Below are 23713 nucleotides of genomic sequence, written 5' to 3'. Positions count from 1 at the left end.
CAGGTTGTATCCCCCAAAATTGTTAGACTGCAACTCCCATCATCCCTGACATTGCTGCTTGGGAATGATGGGGGTTGTGGTCCTCCAAACTCTGGAGAGCCAAGACAGGGGGTTGCTCACCTCTGTTTGAAGTGCTGGACTGGAGACTTTTTGCTTCCAATCCAGAACAGGAAATTCTTACCCGGCTATTGAACAGCAGAAGTTCTGAATTCCCCCTCTCCTGGTTTTGTTTGCTTCTAAAGTGTCAAGCCCTCAAGACTGTGCAGAGAAGCTTGATAGCATGTGGGAAGATTGGGACAGTTCTTAGAAAAGAGGAAGGGGCGGAAGAGGACTTCCTTTGGTCTGAGGGAGAGGGTGGCTCCTTTTGAATCCTTTACCCTGCCCCGAGTTATCAGAATGAGAGATACAGATTGAAGCAGCAAAGCCTTGGATAAGGGGACCGTTTCTCTTACTACAGACTAAAAAGTTGCTCTCCTTCTCTTGCCAGGCGCGTCTTGGAATGGCTGCCATGCCTGGATGGCCTCAGAGGGTGCCCGCGGCACACTAGGGACCCTCAGCCAAGTGGCACCGGGGCGGCTGCGGTGGCCTCGCCCCTCAGGAAGCCAGCCGGGACCCGGGAGACCACCTCTCCTGGTGTGAGCCGGTCCCGTCTCAAAGCCGTCAACGGGAAGCTCGGGGGAAGGGGAGGCCGCCCTCCCCACTGCCCACTCTGACAGCTGCCGCCATGTCGACCTCCTCGCTGCGCCGCCAGATGAAGAACATAGTGCACAACTACTCTGAGGCGGAGATCAAGGTGCGGGAGGCCACGTCCAACGACCCTTGGGGCCCGTCCAGCTCCCTCATGTCTGAAATCGCAGACCTCACTTACAACGTGGTGGCCTTCTCCGAAATCATGAGCATGATCTGGAAGCGTCTCAACGACCACGGCAAAAACTGGCGTCATGTCTATAAGGTAACGAGCTCGGCCGGTGGTGGATGCGGTGTTTCCCTTGGTCGTGAAAGGTGGCTCTGCCATAGCTCAGTTGTAGCACATGCCCTTTGCCTGTTTGAGGCCTCAGTTTCAAGCCTAGGCATCTTGGGGTGAAGCAGCGATAGGCAGCCTTTTCCTAGACAAGGGCAGGGTTTGTGTTTTGGTTACATGATGGTGGGGGCGGGGCGGAGTTACTGCCAGATGGAGCAGCAAGGCCAGATCAGAAAGGCACAGAGACGTTTTCTCAGCTGCAGGGAAACAGTCGTGAGTACCACTTTGCAATTTCTTTTCCATTGCGTAAGGAAATATAAAACCTTGAGCTCCCCCAGCGCCTTGCCTGTGCTTGCTTCTCCTTGGTGTGAGCTTTCTTATATTTGGTGAAACTGACGACGTTGCTACTTTCCAATGGTTCTCCAAATTCAAGCCTCAGGGTTGCAGGAGTGACAAGTGAAAGTTTTGAAGAGAAGTGCTGAAGGATCTTGGCTGGCACAAGGCTGAGAAAACGGCCCCTCCCAGAGAACTTGGACTAGAGTCGCTGCCGGTTGGGGAGTTAACTGTTCTGGCCTTATTGGAGCATTTGTTCTGATTTGGTATCGGACAAATGTTAGATCTCATTTTTAGAAGCCCCTCCGGCTAGTGCTTTGGGCCTCTCTGTTTCTGTGAAGAACTATGCACAGTCTTTTCTCCCTCTCTCTCTCGTCATACTTGAATGACCTTCCTCATCCTGGCACACTCGGTATGTTTGTTGGCATTCCAATGCCCTTCAGCCCTAGCCAGCAATGCCAGGGATCAGGTGTGCTGGAAGCTGGAAGCCCGTTTTTCTCCCTCTTCTTCCAGGCCATGACGCTGATGGAATACCTGATCAAGACGGGCTCGGAACGGGTGGCGCAGCAATGCAAGGAGAACATCTACGCCATCCAGACGCTAAAAGACTTCCAGTACGTTGACCGCGATGGCAAGGACCAGGGAGTCAATGTGCGGGAGAAGGCCAAGCAGCTAGTGGCCCTCCTAAAAGATGATGAGCGTCTCAAGGAGGAGCGGGCCCACGCCCTTAAAACCAAGGAGAAGCTGGCCCAGACTGCGACCGGTGAGTGCTCATTTCCAGCCAGGTGGCCTCAGTCAGGCTGGCAAGCGTTGCCCAAGCTGTTTAGATGGGTTGTGGAGCCTGTATGGTGTGGCTGTTAAGAGCAGCCATTGCCAACCTGCTGCCCTCCAGCTCAGGCGGCTGATGGGAGTTGTAGTCCAAAACATCTGGAGGGTACCACGTTGGCTGGGATGGAGTAGAAGCAGGTTCAGATCACTACATAGCTGTGAAATTCACTTTGCAACTTCAGGACAGTTGCTGTTACTCTAAGCTCAGGAATGGCCAGTGTGGTGCCCTCCAGATGCTGATGGACAACAGCTCCCATCATTCCTAACCCTTAGCCATGCTGGCTGGGGCTGATGGGAGTTGGAGTCAGACAACATCTGGAGGGCAACACATCTGCTACCCCGGCCTAAGTTATTGTGCAGCGTTGTTGTGTGAATAATATGGTTAGGATACGCTCAACACCCCCATGCACAACCAAACTTCAAGGCACACTACATAAAACCCAACTCATGGGAGATGGGATAAACATTTTTATATAGAAATAATTTTTCAAATGTCATTTGTAGAGAGCTCAAGCAGTTAAAAGGGGAGGCGTGAGCTCTCCCTTGACCCCCTCCCCATTGAGTTAAGAGTGGATTGTTTGGGTTCTAAGGCGGGGGTAGGCAGAAGGTGAATTGGAACCTTTTGATATATCATCACTGAATTGAGGTAGATAAACAAAGATTTCCAAATTATACCACTGTCATGAAGAATCCTGGGGGGGGGGGCAGGGGCTTTAACCAGGAGTGAATGTTTGTTAGGAAGGAGAAGGAGCTCACTTTTCTTCTGCTATTCAGAACTAATCCCAGTGTTCAGCATGGGTTTAATGCCCAATGTCCATCTTTTGCACTAGGCTCCAGTTAGTGGATCTTGGGGGTTCTAGTAAAAAACAACCCCAAACCCTCAAAGTAGATCCTTCAGGCTTGAAAGGCCTGTTCCAAGGTGGTGCTCTTATCCTGGTCTCCTATAGCAGGAATGGCTCAATGGCAGTCTGTGGGCCAGATCCACCTGCAAAACAAACTGAGGTGAGGAATGTTAAACAAGGTGCAGTTAGGCAAAAGTGTGCACCATTCTGTTTGTAAGGAAAAGCAGCAGTGGAACGTGTGTGTTTGTGCTTGCGCTGTTCTCTTGCCACCACATGCTCAGGCTGGGAAGACCAAAGGTCCACTGCTAGTTAGCACCTTGAGGTGAGTCCTTGAGGAAGGTACTGGTATGCCTCTGAATGCCAGTCGCAGGAAACTGCAGGCAGGGAGGGTTGCCATTATGCTCAGGTCCCTGCTTGTATGCTTTCCATAGGCATCTGAATTGGCCACTGTGAGAACAGGATGCTGGACTAGATGGGCCAGTGGTCTGATCCAGCAGAGCATTTCTTATGTTCTAATGAAGAATGAGAGTTCCCCGGGCCGCCTTCCTCTGTACTCGAATAACTTCTCACCATCTGTGTAGGTGCTTTCTGTAGCTGGAAAACTCTTTAGTGCTAGGTAATACCAGACCAGGGCATCATCTGAGCCATATGACGCAGCTGTAAAGCTAAGCGGGTTCAGGCCTGGTCAGTAATTGTCTGGGAGTTTTAGGCATGCCACTGGACTTTCCTCATGGGAGGAAAGTGTGGTGTGGATATAATATTTTTTATTGCAGAGCTTGACAGTCTGGACAGGAACAGGAAGCTGGATTCTTCTGGCCACCAGACCACTTATGGTGGAAAATATAGCCTCCCTTAGCAAAATAGTGGGTTGTTCCCATGGAGTAGCCTTCCCCAACCTGGTGCTCGCAGCTTTGCTGGCTAGAACTGGCAGCAGCTGCAGTCCAAAACCGTCTGGAGAGCAGCAGGTTGGGGAAGGAGGCTGGAGAGATTAGAAGATGGTGCACAAAAGACCCTTCTGTGAGGATACTGGATAGAAGAAAAACCACATGTTCTTCTCTTGGGTTGTTCCTTGAAGTTGTCCTGGGAAGGTCTTTGGGGCCCATCCCTATGTTGTTCCCTGTTGGTTCTCCTGAAATGTTACCTGCTAAAATGTCAGAGACAGCCGCTCATCCCTGATAAAATGTGGCTCTGGCTCTGCAGAACCACGTTCCCCCTCCCTCTTGAGCTTGGCAGGTCGCCAGGCTCAGAGGCTGAGTTACAGGCCTCTGTGATCTGTCAGTGCCCCCTTTTCCATTTTGATAACCCCCAGATCAAATTCCAACTCCGTTGTTTGCAAAGTGCCTGGCAGGGCAGAATGAGATAAGGAAATGGGAGTAGCTTTTGCTTCCTATTCTAAACTGCTCAGCAGAATTACGAGGAATTGGTTAAACATTAGAGGCATGTAATAAGCAAGAGGCAGGGGGAATTTCTGTCTTCCAATCTTCTAAAAGGGCTACAGCCCATACTGAATGAGCTTATCATTTACCCCTTATCCGTATTCCCATTTAGAAACACACCCCCACCCTCGATGTGCAGAGAGCCAGTCTGCTGCTATTTATTCTTCTGGTGAACACCCAAAGTCCAATGCTTCAATTACACAGACCACCTGATCTCATTCCTAAGCCCATTGATTGAAATACAATACAATAAATTCCTGAATACAGTCGCTTCTAAAGTGGACTATAGACTTTAACACTATAAAATAACAACCGCAGATAAATAAAAAGCAGCAGCAGCAGCAATTCCACTCAGCCTACAGCGGTCCTGAGCATTGGCCTCTCACCCTTGGATGTATCAGGATTCCTGCGGTGATTTTGGCCTGGGATAGGACAGGAGGGCCTGGAACAAGGCAGGTTATCCCGATGAGAAAAGCGGAGAGTGGGCAGAGCCTAACTAGAAGAGAGAGTGAAGAGCAATTTTTATTTAAAAATAGCTCCCACCATCACATCAGTCAGGTATATTGGGTGACCCCAAGTTCTGATTTTGGAGTAAGAGAGGAGGCCATATCTCAATGGTCGAGCGTGTGCTTTGTATACAGAGAGTCTTGGCTTCAACTCCTGGCATATCTTACTTAAAAGAGTTGTATATCAGGTGCTGAGAGGAACCTCGTTCTGCCTGAGATGCTGGGGAGCTACTGCCAGTCAGAGTAGAATAGGTGTAGGGGAACTTTTGGCCCTCCAGTTGTGGCTAAACGATAAACCCCATCAGCCCCAGCAAGCCTGGCCAATGGCCAAGCCACAGCTGGAAGGCCATGGGTTCCCAACACCTGAAGTAGACAATACTGTGGGCTAGATGGACAAATAGCCTGATCTGTTCTTAGCCGGCTTCTTGACTCCTTGATCTGGCTTGTTCTGAATTCTGCTGCTGTTGCAGATTAGAAGTTCCATTTTTCTCTTCCTCTTCTTCCCACCCCAGCTTGTCCCTAGTACTGGTAGCATTGGTGGTTTAGGCCTGAGGCTTCCTCATTAGCTGGCCTCGCTTCGGAGAACAAAGTATGTGGACTGAAGCTTAGATGGAGCCAAAAACTGTTTCTCAAAAGGGTAGTTGCTGGAGCCTTCCATGTGGCTTGGACATTAAGAAACAACTACAAATTAATTGAGCTCTTTGCCTTTGATTTTAGTCATCCTCACTCTTGATTCAGAACCTGCTTTCATTCTGGGTTTGTCATATCAGTTGAGCTTTAAGCCCAGCCGTACAAGAAGTTTGCTCCTTTGGTCTTGCAGAGAACTGACTAGCCTACCATCTCTTTCTTTGGGCTCATATAATAAAGCCCCAGTGATTTTTCCCCCCTTAAGTTGTTAATTGGAATAGCCAGACAGGTTCCAAAAGGGCACATAAGCACTCTGGATAGTTCCAGGTTGAGGGAATCCCTAAATGTCTACACCTCCACAGCCCAACTTCTGCTCTTTTACCACCCTTTTCCGTTTCCCAAATTAACACATTGTTTCCCATCCCTTTATATACTATTCCTCCCCCCCCCCTCAATTGCACCCTCATCCCCAGTCAGCCATTTTGATGGGCCCAACATAGATGATGAACATTCTGTGGTTGCTAGGCAACTGCAGGGCCTATATGAGTCTGCTTAGAGGCCTAGGAAGCCACATCTTTGGTGTTTACTAAGCCCTTTCCCCAGACCCACAAAACTGCTCAGTGTGGCTCCAGAAAGCCAGTAAGTGGTAGCTCAGTCAAGTTTGGGAATAAGTATCTCATTTCTCCACTAAACAGATGGGACTTGTTCCTGAGCAAGGCTAAAGTATGCCAATGACTTCCCTTAGTTCATCGGAGATGATTACATTTTTGCTCCTTTCCATTCCAGTCCACCTCCCCCTTCCTTCCTTCCTTCCTTCCTTCCTTCCTTCCTTCCTTCCTTCCTTCCTTCCTTCCTTCCTTCCTTCCTTCCTTCTTTCTTTCTTTCTTTCTTTCTTTCTTTCTTGTCAAGGATGAGATGTGGGAGAGACCGAGCTCTCCAAATATGCCCTGTACATTTTGTCAGATTCGTGCCTGTTATCTGAAGAGCACGCAAGCGTCGGTTACACAAAACCCTTTCCCGGTGGGCAAAATAACTTTCCCATTCAGCTGACACGGACCTTGCAGCCTCCAGTTTGTGAGAGGAATTTGGTCTAGTGCTGTTGTATGTATCTCGTCGACCGGGCTTGTGTGTGAGAGAGACACTCAGCAGTTCCCTGCTGGGTTTCCCTCCGACAGGGAAAACATGTCCACCCTCGGCCACCTCCGTCTCGGCCATCGCCAGAATCCCACCTCCATGACACTCCTTTGTGCGGTCGCCTGCATCCCTGCGCTAATGAGGGATGGCAGTTGGTGCCAGGCTGTCTAGGGGGTGGGGAAGACTTCTATTCAGGTCATGGCGCAGCGGCTGGGCCATTTTCCTCTCCCCGCTCCGTCACCACCCCCAGCCATCTCTGCCAAGGTTCAGCCAGAGACTGGGGCTGGATCTTCCAGCCATGTGCTATTAGCTGGACCAGGGTCCTTCTCCCCCCCCCCCCCCCCCCGCGCATGCTAACTGCGGACATGTATCAAATGTGAACCACATTCTGCAGTCAGGTGTGCCTCCTACTAGTGGTTAGGGGAAATGCCCACTGCTTTTCTTTCTGCAAATTTCCACAACTCTGATCACGGTTTATCCTATTGACCCAGAGCAGATGATAAGTTAAAAAGGATTGCCTTTTTTATTATTACACTCTGCATGGTGTTTTACAGCAGGCACCCCCAACCTCGGCCCTCCAGCTGTTTTGGGACCACAATTGCCATCATCCCTGACCACTGGTCCTGTTAGCTAGGGATGATGGGAGTTGTAGTCCCAAAATAGCTGGAGGGCCGAGTTTGGGGGAGCCTGTTTTACAGAGTTGCAAGGGACAGCTCCCAGCCTGGAAAAAACTTGAAAAATAAAATATGTTCATACTGTACTCTCAGGAGGCCAAAGTCAGTGCTAGTTGCTCAGGAACCTACTGAGCTCACAGAAGCATCAGAGCCCAGAATACAAGGGGCCTGGAGAGATTATGCTGCTAAGAAACATAACCTGCTGTCAGTTAACTGCACGCCCATATTTTCTGTAGTGGGACACTTTTTGCTGTGGAGAATTAGTAAAATTTCAGGCCCCTAGAATCATAGAATCATAGAGTTGGAAGAGACCACAAGGGCCATCCAGTTCAACCCCCTGCCAAACAGGAAACACCATCAAAGCATTCTTGACATATGGCTGTCAAGCCTCTGCTTAAAGACCTCCAAAGAAGGAGACTCCACCACACTTCTTGGCAGCAAATTCCACTGTCAAACAGCTCTTACTGTCATGAAGTTCTTCCTAATGTTTAGGTGGAATCTTCTTTCTTGTAGTTTGAATCCATTGCTCCGTGTCCGCTTCTCTGGAGCAGCAGAAAACAACCTTTCACCCTCCTCTATATGACATCCTTTAATATATTTGAACATGGCTATCATATCACCCCTTAACCTTCTCTTCTCCAGGCTAAACATACGCAGCTCCCTAAGCCGTTCCTCATAAGGCAGCTAAGGATTTCTTATAGCATTTCTGCCAGTGTGGCAGCTTCCTGGGATTTGGAAATGCTTCAGCCCCAAGGCTTCCCTGGTGTTAGAGCTGAACTGTTTGCAAACCCTTCTCGCTGTTTTTAATTGAGTGCCCTTCTCCAAGCTACGGCTTGTCCATTTGTACATTCTCTGGCTGAGCAGAGATTGGCAGCTGGGTCTAGTCAAGTCCTAGTCTACTGCTGTGGAGGGGAGGGAAAACTTGTGGAATTCATTAGGTGCTTAGCATCTGGAGCCATTCAAAGTGGTGGGTTGGGAGGGGATGGAACCAGTTACCCACTAAACCCCATGATAAGCTATATACTGGGGTAACCTGTGTGTGTATGAGTACAGATCTACACCTGAGTTACCACAGAGCAGGAACACAAAACTTTGACACTGATTTGCAGAAAAGCAGAAAAGCATAGTCTTGATAGTCCTGTTTTACACTGAGGCTGAAAGAGAAGCATTTAGCACAGGCATCCCCAAACACAGCCCTCCAGATATTTTGGGACTACAACTCCCATCATCCCTAGCTAACAGGACCAGTGGTCAGGGATGATGGGAATTGTAGTCCCAAAACATCTGGAGGGCCAGGTTTGGGGATGCCTGATTTAGCACAAGGGCAGCCATGGGAAAAGGTGTTCAGTTTTTTACATTGCTATTGTTTAACTCTTGAAAGTCTGAAACCCATGCTGATCTACTGCAAATAACCCAGAGATCTATGAGGTAGATTCCAGTTTACCTGCCTTTCTGCTGTTTTTATTTTTTTACAGGTATTTAACAAAAATTATATACTGCTTTATTGTAAATAAAACCTCTGAAAACCACTACACCATAGTTTGCTTTTTGCTCTCTCCAGTGTTGATGCCTCCCCATAGCACTTTCTCTCTCTCCTGCCCGCTGCCCACCTTGGTGGTATTAACCCTTTCCTCTCCCACCCTTATTTCTTGTTTCTCAGCTTCTTCAGCTTCCTCATCTTTGGCAAATGCCCCAGTGGAAGCGGAGCAGGCTTGGCCCCAGAGCAGCGGGGAAGAGGAGCTGCAGTTACAGCTGGCGCTGGCCATGAGCAAAGAGGAAGCGGAGCAGGTAAGCGCCAAGGTAAATCTGTCACTGGCGACTCTTTGGCTGGGCGGGGAGGGAAGGGATGGTGGGGGTTGTGGACGTTTGGAGAGAGATGTGGGTACGCCCTGCTCCCCCAGATGAAGGTATCTACTGTTGTGTTCTCAAGGCTTCTCCTGCAGGCAAATAATAAAAGCTGACAGGGAAAGCAGAGCTACAAGCTCTTTTAATTTGGCACTTTCCTAGAGGAAACGCTTTTCCCTCAGGTCCGGCTGGTTCTGGCTCAGAAGCGGGCAATCCCTGGAGATGCTGACCTGCTAATCTCCTTCCGGAGCATGTCCCTCGTGTTCAGAAATTGAGCCTTATTCAGCTTCCTCCCCCACCATGATTACCAATGGGGATAACGGGGGCAAGCCCGTTGGCCTCTCTCATACTTACCCATTGATATTTCTGCAGCCCCCCTCAGCACCCTGCAGTTTGGGGAACAAAGATGGTAATCATGTTGGAGGGAGAGAAGAGCCAATCTATGGTGCTCGTGAGAGGAGAGGAAGTGGATCATCTCAGGTTTTTATCCCCCCTCCCCCCTTTTCAAAGACTGACACACTTAGTGGTGATACCAACTATATTTGCACTGGATAATGATAAGGAGGCAGGAGATGGATTTGACCTCCACCCCAGATAGCATGATCCCAAAGGCTCCACTCCACACTATTCTGCACCTTGTATGCTTTCTCCCAAGCTGAGACAGAAGCAAAAGATTCTTTCGCCGCCTCTTTCCCATCGTTCCTGAATACTGGCCATACTGGGATGAGCTGTAAGGCAGTCCAGAAAGCCAGAGGCCTGGGAGCCTGAATGTTTCCCAGTCCATCTACCAAGCTCACCTTTGGAGATCCTCCCCTGAGGTCTGCCATGATTTAAAGTGAGACTGGGCCTTTTCAGGGGTGGCCTCATTTGCAGACAGTGTTGTCCCCAGGGATGCTTACCTACCAAGTGCCTCATAGTCGTGCTTTTATTGGCCATTAAAAAGAAAGCCTCGTCGTTTTGTTATCTATTCTGCTTGGTATTAATGTTTGTCTTTTCTCTGTATGAAAATATTTTTATTGACCAGCAGCCTTTAAAAAAAAATCAGATAAAATGATGCACTCAGTGAGAGGGCTAAAGAAGCTTTTGCCTGTGCCCTGGCTTATGAGAGAGTGAACAAAGTACAAAAGGAGGATCCTGGTAACTTAAACACACACATTGCAAGATTCACGATGGCTCACCACCCTGCACCAAAAAAGGTTCACTAATTAGAAGGGGGGGGATTTGGAGCACCATGCAAAATGTATAGAATTCATAAAAATATATCCCATTAGGGCTGGGACAAAGATCTGTTTCAGCCTAGCAGGCCTAGACTCTCCTCACCAGCCACCAGCCACCCCAATAGTTAAAAGATTGTTACTTTTATAGTAGTTGCATAAATTGGTTTTACCAAATAAGACTGCTGAAACTGCACAATGAATAAATGAATATTTTTTTCATGGAGTTGTAAATTGGTGGGCAGAATTGATTCAGCTATTGGCCAATATCAGCCCTGCTGGACCTTCCAGCTCTTGCTCAATTTAAAAAAAAATATGCCCCCTTTTCATTTGGTTAAAAACAACAACAACCAACTGCTGACCAGGAAGGTGGGGGAAGGGAGGACATGAAATTTATGCTGACTCAATGAACAGATTGACTTGTCCAGCTTTGTTTCTAGTGTGTGACCCCCTCTGGGCAGACGCTGCTAGCAGAGCCTGGCTGAGCTTTTCCGTAAGCATTTTGGTAATGAAGTCAGTCCCCATTGGGGGAATGGAACACTAGAGTTGCTGGCCACACGCTCCACTGGCCCACGTTGGGAGCAGAGGCTGCTGGGTAGTGGGCCGGTCTGTTAGCTGCCATCTTGCGCCGTAGTGCATCCTGGGTAGAAATGTTAAAAGGTTTCAGGGTAGCTGTGGGTCTGTTTATGCATTTGTTTGTTTTCCTCAGTACTACTTGTGGTTTGAGAGAAATGGGGGGAAGAGACAAAAGCGAGGCACAGATGTGTTTGAACCGACGTTCCCCAGCAGGAAATGGCTTTTTGATTGAGATTTTTCATCCAGATTTTCGCACAGAGCCCCCCCTGCGGTGACGAGCTCTCCCTCCTGGCTGGGGGAGATCGGGAATGCTTCCGTTCTCTGTCGCACAGGGTCCACACGAATTGATCCTGCCCCCTCAAAGACACCAGGTTTTACCCTACCTTTTTCTGTTGTATGTTAACCTCTCCCGCAGCACCAGTCTCCTTAGCAGCACCCGCCCCCGCCCCCCCCCAATCTCCAACCACCCAGGATCATGTTCAGGTTTGCCTGCCGGTCTTTCTTAGCGGAACAACCCAAGTTGCTCTTGAGCCATCAGTCTTGGCGCTTGAGGTTCTTTCTTTAGCAACACACTCTATCCATTATAATAATAATTATTAATGCTACTTGGGCCTGCTCTTCCTTTGAGTGAGAGGATGGAGGAGGAAGCTGTCTCCCATCCAGACACCCACCAGTTCCCTGCCCGATGAGCTTCTGTGATGCTGGCAGCCTTTTGTCCCAACCTGTTGCCCTCCAGAAGCTGTTGGCAACTGCCTTCCAGGGGCTGATGGGAACTGTAGTCCAGAGCCTCTGGAGGGGGGCCACCAGGTTGGACATAACCCGTGCAGCTCCCATTGGCTGTGCCCAGACCTGCCACTCAACACACGCCACGGCCAATCAGACCCTAAGTCCTGCTTTTTTTTTGTCGCCTCCTTTCCTTTTCTGTGGCTCCTCCCAAGTGGGGTGATTGTGTTTGCTTCCCCCATCCCAACCCGTGTCAGTTTAATTTTGGCTCCTTATTTTTGCCACCTTACTTCCACTTCCCTCCACCTCCTCCTCCTCCTCTTCCTCCTCCTTCTCCTCCATCATGCCGCATTTCCTTCCACTTTACCCTTGTTGTTTGCAAAACAAAAGGCCGAAGGGGGGGAGAGACAGAAAGACCTACAACAATTTAACTTTACTATCCAGGGAACCGAGCTAGAAATATTTCTTTATTTTGAGGGGAGGGAGGTGCCTGTTTCTACACCAGAGATGTCCAGCCTTGGCACAAACGACTCTTCCTTTCCTCCCCCCCCCTTTCTGTCTGAAATAGTTTGGGGAGTCGCATGTCCTTCAGCATGAAGGGCTGAAGCTCAGTGGCAGAGCACCTGCTTTGCATGCAGAAGGTTCCAGGTTCAATCCCTGGCATCTCCAGGTAGGACGAGGCAAAACTCCTGCCTGAAGCTCCAGAGAGATGCTGCCAGTCAGTATAGAAAATATACAGCTAGGTAGATCAATGGTCTGACTCTGTAGGAGGCAGCTTCCTATGTGACAGGGGCACTGAACTTGCGACCCTCTATATGTGTTGCTGGACTCCAGTTCCCATCAGCCCCCAGGCAGCATGGCTGCTGGTCAGGGCTGATGGGAGTTGTAGTCCAACATCTGGAGTCACAGGTTACCCACTTGTAAATCCAGAAGGAAGTGCCTTTCTTCCTGCCATAGAGGATGTCTGCTTCTCTAGAAGGCAGTTTCTCCTAGCGTGCGGGAAGAGCGGGGCTCATCGTTACCTCTGTGTCCTGCACTTCCAGGGATCCCCGGTGCCACCTTTACCCTGACAGCACCCCTGTAAGGAAGGCTAAACAGACAGCACCAAGGCTTCTGTGGGATTTGAACCCAGATTCTCACGTTGAAGCTTCGCCCTGTAGCTGCTAAACCGTATTAGCTCTCTGTGATTTTTATGTCTTGCTGGGGATTTATTAAAGTGCGATCAGGAGAGAAAGATTCTGGGATTGGCCTCTTTACAAACTCATGAAGCTTGCTCCTCCTTGAATCGCTCCTAGATCACACCCCTCAAGCAGCTTGCTTTCGTTCACGTGAACGCAGCTTGCGTAGACAACTCGGGGGAATTGGAGTGCGTAAGGGGCTGTGGTTTTAAGGGCTTCCCCTGAATAGCACAAGTGTCCCTGGGAGGGAAGGTAGTTCTCCCAACCACAATGAATAATACTTTAGCCGAGCAGAGGGGAAGCACAATGGATGGAGAGAGCTGAGAATCTGGGTGGTAAGGGGACCGCTAATCGAATGGGTGTTTGCCACAGAACGTGGGTTGTGTGAAATGGAGGTGCCTGCAGTCCGCCCACCTTCTCCTTCCTTCTGTCCCTCCCTCCCTCCGCTATGTCAAGCTCCATTCCATGCCTCTTACGTTGTGTTTCTTCCCCCCCAGCCCCCTGCAGTGGCCGACGAGGACCTACAGCTCCAGCTAGCCCTTAGCTTGAGCAAAGAGGAACACGACAAGGTTAGACACACACCTCCCGCCCCCACCCGCAGCAGCTCCTCCTCTCAAAATAATCAACTAAACCACTTTCTGCCCCCCGCCCCAGAGCAGGCCCCAGCCTCACACTTTCCCCACTAACTCAGCGTTCTCTCTCTCTCTCCACGTCCCGAAGCAGAGCGATGGCAACAGGGGTGCCGTGTCTCCATTTTTCACTTTTAGACCTCTTTAATTGTCCCGCTGTGTAGAGTCAAGATTTCCTGAGGTGCCTTTCCCCTTCCGAGGGAGGCCCGGAAGGTAGGACAGGTCAGTCCGCGTGTCCTGCTGCTTCGAGAGGCGATGGGTCGCTGGCGCCTGCTGAGGCGGGTGTTGCATGCGTCTTCTGCAGAACGGAGGAGGTGCTTCCTGAGCCATGAGGAAATGGGGGCAAGGAGTGATGGCTGTTAAAGGGGAGGCCATCCCTTGGAGCAAGGGAGTTTTGGGGTGGGTGGATATTTAGCGGAGGATGAGGAAGGTGGTAGTTAACAGATTGGAGCAGCTTTGCCAAGCTGGCGCCCTGAGATGTTTCAGACTACAACTCCCATCAGCCCCAACCGGGCTGGCTGGGGTAGTCCAAAACACCAGGTTGGCAAAGGCCTGGTTAGAGCTTGAGGGTAAGAAGAGAGGAAGACTTCTGCTTTCTCCCTTTGCGAGTGGAGCTTACTAACTTCAACCAGCAGCGTGGAGGAAGGGAGAAGTTAAGGGGAAACGCCAGACAGAAAGGTCGAGGCTGGCCAAGCCACTTTCAGCATTGGGGTGGGGGGGTGGGGAGTGTGGTCTTGGAGCCAGAATGCCTAGAAGGGAGGCAAAGGTTGAAGAGGTGCTGTCCGCTTGGGCACCTTCATTTTCAAGGTGGAGGGGGGTTGCAGGGGGGGATGGACATTACAAATGAGGGCTCACATGAAGAGGTGGGGGTGGAAGGAGCTGGGCAGCCCTTGGCTCCTTCCTCGGCCCTCCGGATTGTCCTCCTGAGTTGGACAGAATCGTAGTGGCAGCTGCTTGAAGCATCATCGGGCACACGGCCTACAGCAGGCCCTCGCCCAGCCTGTTGCCGTGGACCAAAACCATCAGCCCCAGCCAGCACAACCCTTCCTAGCTAGGGAGGGTGGCTTTGGCCCGAAGTGCCAGGTGGGCGCCAGGCTGGGCGAAGGCTGTGCCATGAAACCTCCGCACTGCCTGCCTCTCCTGAAGGTGAGTGAACTGCTTTGCCCCTGGCCCACGATCACTGTTGATGCCCTCTTGTCCTTCCCACAATCCACTTGCAGGAAGAGCGGATTCGGCGTGGGGATGACCTACGACTCCAGATGGCCATCGAGGAGAGCAAAAAGGAGACGGTGCCTGCCAAGGAGGAGGTGAGGGTGGAGCAGGCAGGGTCCGGGCAGGTGGCTCTGGGGCAGGGGGGGAGGGGGGAGGGGAGAATAGTAAGGGGGGCCATTGTTGGAGGCAGAATTGCCAGGTACACAGGCCTTGGTTCAATCCTGCAAGGCAGCACTTTTATTTTTATTTTTTTCTGCCAAGGAGGTGCTCTGGGTAGTAACCATATGACAGTTGTCCATTTTCTCCTCCCATGTACGTAGATTTTCCTACCCCTTTTTGCCTCTTGTGATCCCTGTAAAGACAGCTAGGCTGAGAGAGAGAGAGACTAGTCCAGGACCACCCAGGGACTAAGTGAAGATTTGAACCTTGACTTCCCTGGGCCTAATCTGGCACTCTAACCACTGACCTGCACTATTTATTCCTTTGAGATACATACCCCACCTTTCCTTTCAAGGAGCTCAAAATGGGGGTACAGTGTTTACTTACCCATAGTAATCTATGAGGTAGACAAGGCTGATACTCTAACCACTATACCATTCTTGCTCTTGGGGTATTATAAATCGGAGGACGTGGTGGTGTTTGGGGGGGGTGTTGTCACTGTTTTCCAAATGGGACAATAGAGACGTGATTAATTCCCCACCCCGTTTCTCTGCCTGTTTCCCACATTCCTTCCCCACCTGCCCCACATGCAGTCATCCCTCATGGATCTTGCTGAGGTCTTCACCGCCCCTCCCACTGCGGACCCCTGGGGCGGCCCTCCTGCTCCCGCTGACCCCTGGGGTGGCTCTGCCCCAGTTGTATCCGCAGCTCCCACTGACCCATGGGGACCATCCGCTACCGGAGCAGCCCCTACAGGAGACCCGTGGGGGGCCTCTGCGGCGCCTCCTGCAGCCCCCCCAGACCCATGGGGAGGTGCCCCGGCTGCAAGCAGTGACCCATGGAAACCTGAAGGTAAGAGCAGGAAGTGACAAACAGACCAGGATGTGATGAACATGATGCAACATTTAAGCCTTTTGTTTAAAATCAGGTTAACTGAAAGGGCTTAGGCGACCTTCCTCACTTGCTCATTTCTCTCCTTCCCCCTACCCGAAAAAAAGATACTTTGGGGGCATTTATGGGTTTCTCTGCCTTCCAAGGTGGCAAACACCACTTCAACTAGCTCTCTGTCTACCCCCTTCAGCTGTGTGGTGGAAGACAGGCAGGATATACATTTAAATAATAACTCTTGTGCTTCGGCTCTGCAGCAATTTTCCTTTCAAGACTCTCCCTTCCCTTTTTTTACTAGTAGGCAATTCATCATTTGACCCTGTTTGATGGGTGGTGTTTTATTTGCCAGAGAGGAGCCGTGGCTCCATGGTAAGAACATTTGCGCTTAGAAGGTCCCGGGTTCCTTCCTTGGGCCACCCCCCACCCCATCAGTCGATCGGAACACAATTCCCGCCTGAGGCCAGCTGCCAATTAGAGCAGGCATCATTGGCCTAGAAAGACCAGCGGTCCGATTCGGTATAAGGCAGCAGCTCCCTGTGTGTGTTCAAACCTCGCAAAGATGCAGTGAACTCTTGTCGCAGAGCTTTCTTACCATCTCAGCCAGGACGCCCACTGGCCACAGAGATCTAAATTACCGCTCTGTCTGCATCAACCTGGGACTCCTAGGTGTAACACAAACACAGACACATGTCTGTCCTGATGCACAGCGGACAGGAAGTTTTCCCAGACGTCGATGAACGAAGTCTGACCTGCCTGATGTTTCCCCCAGGCGGAGGTTCCTCTGGGACCACAGCAGCGCCTCCCACAGATCCATGGTCATCTGGACCAGCTCCCACGTCCCAAGGGAAACCAGCGCCCGACCCTTGGGCTCCGGCATCCACGTTTTCTGATCCCTGGGGTGGCTCCCCTTCCAAGCCCAGCACGAACGGCACAGCAGGTGAGGGACGGCGAGGGCTCCTGAGCCCCTCGGCCTGGTGGAGGGAGGCTTGGGTCAGGCCGGCTGGGAACTGGGGCTCCTGGGTGCCTTATCCCCACAAACAAGATGCAGGGAACGGACCCCCAGCACCGGATTGTGTGAGTCTGCAGGGAACGGGTCCCTCCGCCCTTGCTCTCCTGTTAACCCTGCTGGCCCACCCCCTTTCCCCCTTCTGCCTTGTCCCTCCCCTCCAGCTGGCGGAGGCTTTGAGCAGTTTGGCAGCCCCGGGGATGGGGACGAGTTCTCTGATTTCGACAGCCTGCGCCCAGCACTGCCCAAATCCGGGAGCAGCACAGGTGAGCCCTGCTCCCTGCATGGCTCCGCCTTCTCACATCTGCACCTCCACTTCGCTCTGCATGTCCCTGTCTCTTGCCTGCCGCTTTCCTTACTCTTGACCCCTGGGACTGGGTGGCAGCGTTTCCTGGCATTGCCCTCTGCCCTCTCTTGGGTCAGCCAAACTCAGCTCAGAAGTGACACCCACGGACCAGTTTTGTTCCTGCATGAAGAGGGGTCTCTTCCTTTCTTTCTCCCCTTCTCCCCCCCACCTACCCTCTTTCTGGCTTCTTTATCCCGGGGCTTGTCTGACCCTTGCATGATTTGAATGGAGAGCGTGTGCCTTTGACTGTTGCAAAAACAGAAGGGTTTATCTCTGCTGGCCTTTGTCTTTTCCCTCCATGTTTGATCTGCATCTTCCATTCCCTTCTCTCACCACTCTTTCCTGTCTGCCCCCACTAATCTCTCTCTCTCTCTCTCTCTCTTTAGGTGAGCTGTCCCTCTTAGCAGGGGAGGTGCCCATATGCCGACCCGGCAGTGGCACTGACAGCCCCAACACTTTTGACATGGCCTCCATGGGCGGGTCGCTGCCTGAGATCTCCAAGCCAACGCGTAAGACCCCAGAGTCATTTCTGGGCCCCAACGCTGCCCTCGTCGACCTGGACTCCCTGGTCAGCAAGCCTTCTACTGCCTCTAGCATTGCAAAGGCCTCCAACCCCTTCTTAGCCCCTGGTAAGTGCTCTGGGGCCAGGGCACTCTGTGGGTTCAAGCAGGGCAGAGATAAGGATATTGCCTTAGTTCTGTTTGGTTGAGTCAGACAAGTCAGAACGGGGAGGGAGAGAGCCACGTCTTCTTATATCTGCATGAATCTAGTTGGGCAGGAAGCTCTTGCCAGGACTCTTTTGTCTGGCCCCCCTATTTATGGGGCTTGCTGTTTTGAAGCAGGATTAAAAGCAGACCTGTGGATGGGTTTAAAAATCTCTTCCAGGGTTGGCCAGGGAGAAATATGCAGATGAAGTTGGTTTTTGCGGCTGATTTTGTGTAATGTCACCTCATTGAGTCTCATTATTGCAATGAGGGGGTTATGCAAGGCAGAGACCCCACCTTACCCACCCATCTTCTGCCCAACACCTTCATGCATAACATCACAACCATGAGGCCTAGAAACTTGCTTCACAAACATGCACAAAGCTCCTTTACTACTCCATACCGCCCTGTCCTGCTCCCAGCGTGAGGTTTGAGCTTGGAGTGGGGATGTTGGAAAGCACAACTTTTGGCTCCTTGGAGGCTGTTCTGCAGTAGATTTAGATGTAGGAGCCACAGGTCAGTTCAGTTTTACCAGCCTTGTTTATAAGGCGCAAATGAGACGAGTCCTCTTTGCTTTAAGCCAGGCCTTCCTTGAGCTTGAGTCTGGTGGGTGAAAGCAGAGCAGGGTTGACATGCAGTAACTTCCGGGATGGGCTTGAGCAGGAAGATTCAGGGCAGATAAAAGGACATACTTCTCCGTGCTTCAGCGCGTAGTTAAACGCTGTAACTTGCTCCCACAGAAGGCAGTGATGGCCGCCAACTGGGATGGTTTTAAAAGAGGATTGGAGAAATTCATGGAAGAAAAGGCTATCAATGGCTGCTAGCCACAATGGCTGCTGGGAATCTCAGGCCACTGTGAGAACAGGATGCTGGACTAGATGGGCTACTGGCCTGATCCTGCAGAGCTTGATTATGTTTTATGGGGCTGCAGAGGAAACCAAGGCTCCTGAGAGTGGAGGGTGGGAGGCCATCGACCCAGGACTTCTGGGTTCCTTTTTAACTTGTTTTTCTTCCTCCTCCTTTCTCTCTCCTCTGTCATCCACTGCAGGTTCAGCCCCAGCCCCAGCCGCGTCTGCCTCAACTACAAACCCCTTCCAGGCGACGGCAGCTGCCCCGCTTTCGCTCAACCAGCTCCGCGTCAGTCCGGTCCTCCCTTTGTCTCAGCCGGCGCCCCCTGCCTTCCCCGCTGCAGCTCCTATGGTCTCTGTCTCCCCCATGGCCCCCGGGATGCCCTTGGCCTCCGTTTCCCCCATGGTGGGGGTGCAGCCTTTGGGCGCTGTCCCGCCTATGGGGCTCCCTGCCATGGGCCTGCCCCCTCAGAGCCTGCCGCCCAGCAGCACCTCAGCCGCCTCCATGGGCAGCACCAACCCCTTCTTGCTATAATCAGGGGGACCTTTGAGCCCTGTGGGGATGACACCCCCTTGTCACACATACACCCCACATTCCCAGTTTGCAAAGGGGGGCCCTTAGTTTCCACCCACAAAACGGGGCTACCGGGAAGGTGGGGGGAGAGAGAAGGAAGGAAGGGAAGAGACTTAAGTCCTTATGGCGAGCTCTTCCGCCCCCATGTTGGGGGTAGGGTGGACTTAATTTTTTCTCTTTTTGGTTTTGGTTTGGGGGCTTAATTTAAGAGCTCCTTCCCTCCCCCCATTTCTGCTGTCCTGTCGGCAGCAGGGGCAGCTCCCTTCTCTAACTCAGTTGAGGTTTCAGTGTCACATTTGAGGGGAGGAAACTACGAACCAACAACAGATCTAGAGTTGGGGGGGGGTGTTGAGGGGTGGGGGTGGGGTCTTCGCCAAAGGCAGGTGTTTGTTGTTGCTGCTCTTTGTGCCCTCTCCCATATTGGCCACAGAAACCCTTCCCATGTTGAAAGGTGAGGGGGGGATTATCATATTTTGGTCAACCCCTCCCACACCTTCCTTCATAAGTCTCTCTCTCTCTTTCTCTCTCTCTCTTCCCTTTTGCAGAAGGGATGGAGGAAGAGAAGTGGCCATGTGCCTCTACCTACCTCCTAGGCCCTTCCTAACAAAGTTTCCTTGTGGGTAGTGGGGAGAGACGGATGGACACTGTCCTTTTAAATTATGATTTTATTTTGGTAGGCACTCCCCCACCTCCCTTCCAAATGTTTGGTTACATCTCCATCCCCTCCTGCCCCACCCCTGTGCTGGGACCAGCCCTTTTCTGCCTCTTCTTCTTTTTCCACTAAGGGGGTGACGTTGGTGAATCCCCTTCACTACACCTGGGAACGGTTGAGACACTGGGAATACTTGTCTCTTCCGTCTCGGGGGCCAGGCGGGATACCACTAATCTGCGGTCAGAGACCAAAAGCTGGATCTGGAAAGGGGGGGCTGGACCATCATTCCTCGCAGGGCAATCAGGCCACCGCTACACTTTGCCGCCTGCCCTCTGCAGACTCCCAGGCTGAAGGGAGCCACCATTTTTGTTTCGTTTTGCAAGGATCGTGGAGCCCTATCGGTTGGGGACTTGAAACAGCCAACCTAGCCTGTTGTGAAGAAGGAACCTGGAAGCCATCGGAGGATCGATACTCTTGAGAATCTTAAAAGAAAGAAAGAAAACGTTTTCCAACAGCAACATGTCCAGGGGGGCGGGGAACTATTGCAGAATTTGAGTCTCTCTCTCTCTCTCTTGGCCTGCTTTGTGGAAGCCCAGAAACAGCCAAAGGCCCTCTGCCAGATATGGAACGGCAGGGGATCTGTAAAGCCCAGCCGCCCTTCTCCGTTTCTGCACTGCAGCAGGCCAGGGTGAGGACTCCGATGATGAGTGTGGACAAAGCAACAACGTCCCTGCGGAGGAGGACCTTCTCCCTCTCTTTCTCTTATGCCAACAGTGTGCATTGCTTGAAAAGGGAGTGGGGGGGGGACCACACGCAGCCACACCCATAACCCGTGGACCCCACTTTGCAGCACTCTTCGCACAGGGGGTGATCAAATGCAGTCTGAGCCGTCCACATGTGACCTACTTTTCTCCCCTCCTGCTGCAACCTCCTTTGTGCGCATGTGTAGGGTTTTTTTGGGGGGGTGGTGGTGGTGTTGCTCCCACTGCTGACCCACTCGAGACCCCCAGAGAGGACATGCCTTCTTTGACTTGTAAAACAGCGGAGTCCTCCGTCCGTTCCGACAGCACAGCACAGCGAAGAAGCCCCCACCGTTCTTCAAGACACGTTGAAGGAGGGAAGGAGGGGGGAGATGGGTAGGTGGGCTGATTCTGGCCCTTTGGGAGCCAACAGCGTGTGGGCAGAGGGAGGGTCCGAGGCTGTGTGTGCGTGCGTGTGTGCGTGTATGTGTATATGTGTTGCTGCTGTAAGTGATTGTCGGTTCTTATTTTATGCTACAGGGGGTGGGGGCGCTTACTCATTAGCACCCAGGACAATCTGCTAAATCCCTCATTCTTCCCCACCCTCTGCTATCCCAAATCTCTTGCAATTGTGTTTCTAAAGTGGGTGGGACATCCTACATCTCCCTGCTGCCGCCATACCCCCCCCCCAAAAAAAACCCCAATCATGCCAGGGGATAATTTTCTCCCGACACCAGTCAGTATATTTGCAGAATCATTGTGTCATTGGTCAAGGGGTTGGGGTGGGGAAGAGTGGCTGTATGTGACCCTCCCCCTCTTGGCTCTGCCCCATCCCTTCCGTTATCTTCCCCACCCCGACCCCCCAAGCCTACCCTGGTATGCATCAGAAAAATGCTATTAATGAAATGAAATAAATGGAAATTCTTCTATGGCACCCAAAGGCTTTGGCGCCTGGGTTTGCTTTTGAGGGAGAAGGGCAGAACTGGGGTCGGGTGGGAGGAAGATGGGGGCGATGTTCATCATTTCAACCTTGAATGTGGAGCCTGTGTGTTTCCCTACCCTGCAAATGTTGCTGGGCTACAACTCTCGACATCTCTCACTACTGGCCATGCTGGCTCAGAGCGACACGAAATGGGACCTTAGAAAATCTAGAGGGCGGCAGGGTCTCCATCCCTTACTTAGGCCATCATTTCCCTATGCAGTGAATTCCTACGAGACTGAGCCTCTCCTGAGATGACAAACCCCTTTGTTTTGAGCTCCCCTTGTACAAAATCAGAGGCCGGAGTGCTTTGAAGGCGGAACTGTCAAGGTAAGTTACGATTTGAACCACAGGAATCTGAGAACATTAATTCGCCCTCCTCCTCCACCCACACCAGTGAGTCATACCTAGGCAGTAGAACAATGACTTCCAACAATAACACTCAGGACTGGCTAAGATGGGGGTAACAAATGTGGGGCGCTCCAGGTGTCGGAGATCTGAGTGGGCTAGCTCCTTCCAGACTCCAACCCCACTCTACCCCCACCCCAGAAAAAGCTAATTTAATTTTGTCCAGTGTGCATTGGAAGTGTATACAGACAAAACACTTGAGATTGGATGTGCTTGCTCGCAGTCTTACAAGGGTTTGCTATTTCCTCCCAGTATCTCTTGGGACCTCGAGAATGTGCTTTGGGTTCAAATAGCACTGGTGGCTGTAGGCAAAATGGGCCATTGGATTTCCTCGTGAGTGATTTCTGGCCCTGTCTCTGCTGCAGGCTGGTTCTGTTGGCAGGTCAGGTTCCTCTGCATACGATAAGACGCAAGGTGGGCTTGGGGGCTGAATCATTATGCACCCTGCGATGTGGGAGCAATTCATACTGGCACCTTAAAAGGGCAATGGCTTGAAATAGCCTGTGAGCATGTCTTGCGTAACCATTCAGGGAAGGGATGATGCCTTGGGTGTGGGAAGCGAGTCCCTTTGGACCCAACTAGAGGAAAGGCTATTCCCTTTCTAAACCTTTCCTCCTTGCCACAATTGGCTTCCTGGCTAGCATTCTCAACTCGGGAGTGTTGCAGGATGCCTTCCTCGGCCGCCATATAGATGCTTCAGCCATGCCCATTTGCTGTCTGTCAGGAGAAGGGCCTTGGCCTACCTATGAAACCAAACTGAAGTGGTAGCCTGGGCTTAACCAACTCTTATGTCAGGTGGGTGGTATTTTTATTACCCCCCCCCCCGGTGTTTAAAATCCATGAAGGTCCCTGCAAATCAAGCTAGCTGGAGAGCGTCTAGCCATTGCTACTTGCTAGTGTTGTATTCTGTTTACATGTGGGAATATATATTTTTTTCTAACAACCTCCGTCCCGCATACCTGTAATTCGAAGTGGTACGACCCATTCTGCTACCTCATTCTGTCCCCTATGTAAATAAGGCCTCAAGATCAAGGGCATCAAGCTGGTCATTGCTCTCTCTCAAGTTTTTTCTTTCTCATATCCTGGATTTGCCCCTCGGCCACTCGTTTGCAATACAGAGAAGATACAATACAGGACATTTGGCCCCAAAACTCATGCCTTCCAGATATTGTTGGATTACAGCTTCCATCATCCCTGAAACTTGGCCATGCTAGCTGGGGCTCATGGGAACTGGAGTCCGGTAACACCTTGAAAGGCCCCAGGTTACCCACTCCTGCCCTAAGTATTTGCAGCAACCTAATAAGGTCAGACTAGGGATTATTAGCCTATCTGAGTCACAGAGGGGCTGGTGGATTTTGAGGTATGAACTTGCAGCCTTATGGCTCAAATCCTTAACAGCTGCTTTACAGCAGTTCTCTGATATAAACTTCCTGGCTGCAGGAAGAGGAAGTTCACATCGCTCAAGCTACGCCCAGTGCTTTGAACCCTGAATCATTCACAAGTCATTGTGTATCTTGTATCTATAACCACGGCTTCCACCCACCAGAGAGCAACTCTGCCATTAAGAGGCTAATGTTGCACACCCCTCTGTGCCATAACTTGCCTGTTTCCACTCCTGCCTTTTGACTTAGCTCTGTGAATGTATAAGCAAGCTAAGTTTGCAATCAGTTTTGGGTTGGATTGGTTTAGGG

The 23713-nt window shown here is 51.3% G+C and overlaps 1 protein-coding gene across 9 annotated transcripts in view; it reads left to right on the top strand.

The window, feature by feature from the left end:
• The window catches only part of EPN1 (epsin 1), a 31957-nt gene extending 10382 nt beyond the window's left edge, over nucleotides 1-21575 (top strand). Inside the window, exons 2-13 of one of the 9 annotated variants that reach the window (XM_035134778.3) lie at nucleotides 488-952; nucleotides 1808-2057; nucleotides 9002-9129; nucleotides 9559-9666; nucleotides 12268-12369; nucleotides 13375-13446; nucleotides 14727-14813; nucleotides 15471-15729; nucleotides 16535-16702; nucleotides 16936-17037; nucleotides 17504-17746; nucleotides 18870-21575. In XM_035134778.3, coding sequence (XP_034990669.1) covers nucleotides 725-952; nucleotides 1808-2057; nucleotides 9002-9129; nucleotides 9559-9666; nucleotides 12268-12369; nucleotides 13375-13446; nucleotides 14727-14813; nucleotides 15471-15729; nucleotides 16535-16702; nucleotides 16936-17037; nucleotides 17504-17746; nucleotides 18870-19204 — 2082 coding nt within the window. In that variant the 5' untranslated portion in view covers nucleotides 488-724 and the 3' untranslated portion in view covers nucleotides 19205-21575. Of the gene's footprint in view, nucleotides 1-487; nucleotides 953-1807; nucleotides 2058-9001; nucleotides 9142-9558; nucleotides 9667-12267; nucleotides 12370-13374; nucleotides 13447-14726; nucleotides 14814-15470; nucleotides 15730-16534; nucleotides 16703-16935; nucleotides 17038-17503; nucleotides 17747-18869 lie in introns of all 9 variants that reach the window. The other 8 variants (XM_035134777.3, XM_035134779.3, XM_035134781.3 and 5 more) reach the window with 8 other exon arrangements.
• The last annotated feature ends 2138 nt before the right edge of the window (nucleotides 21576-23713 follow it).

Source organism: Zootoca vivipara, chromosome 12 (assembly GCF_965207765.1).
Source record: "Zootoca vivipara chromosome 12, rZooViv2.hap1.1, whole genome shotgun sequence".
Lineage (NCBI taxonomy): Eukaryota > Metazoa > Chordata > Lepidosauria > Squamata > Lacertidae > Zootoca > Zootoca vivipara.
This window is presented reverse-complemented; position numbering and strand designations above follow the sequence as displayed.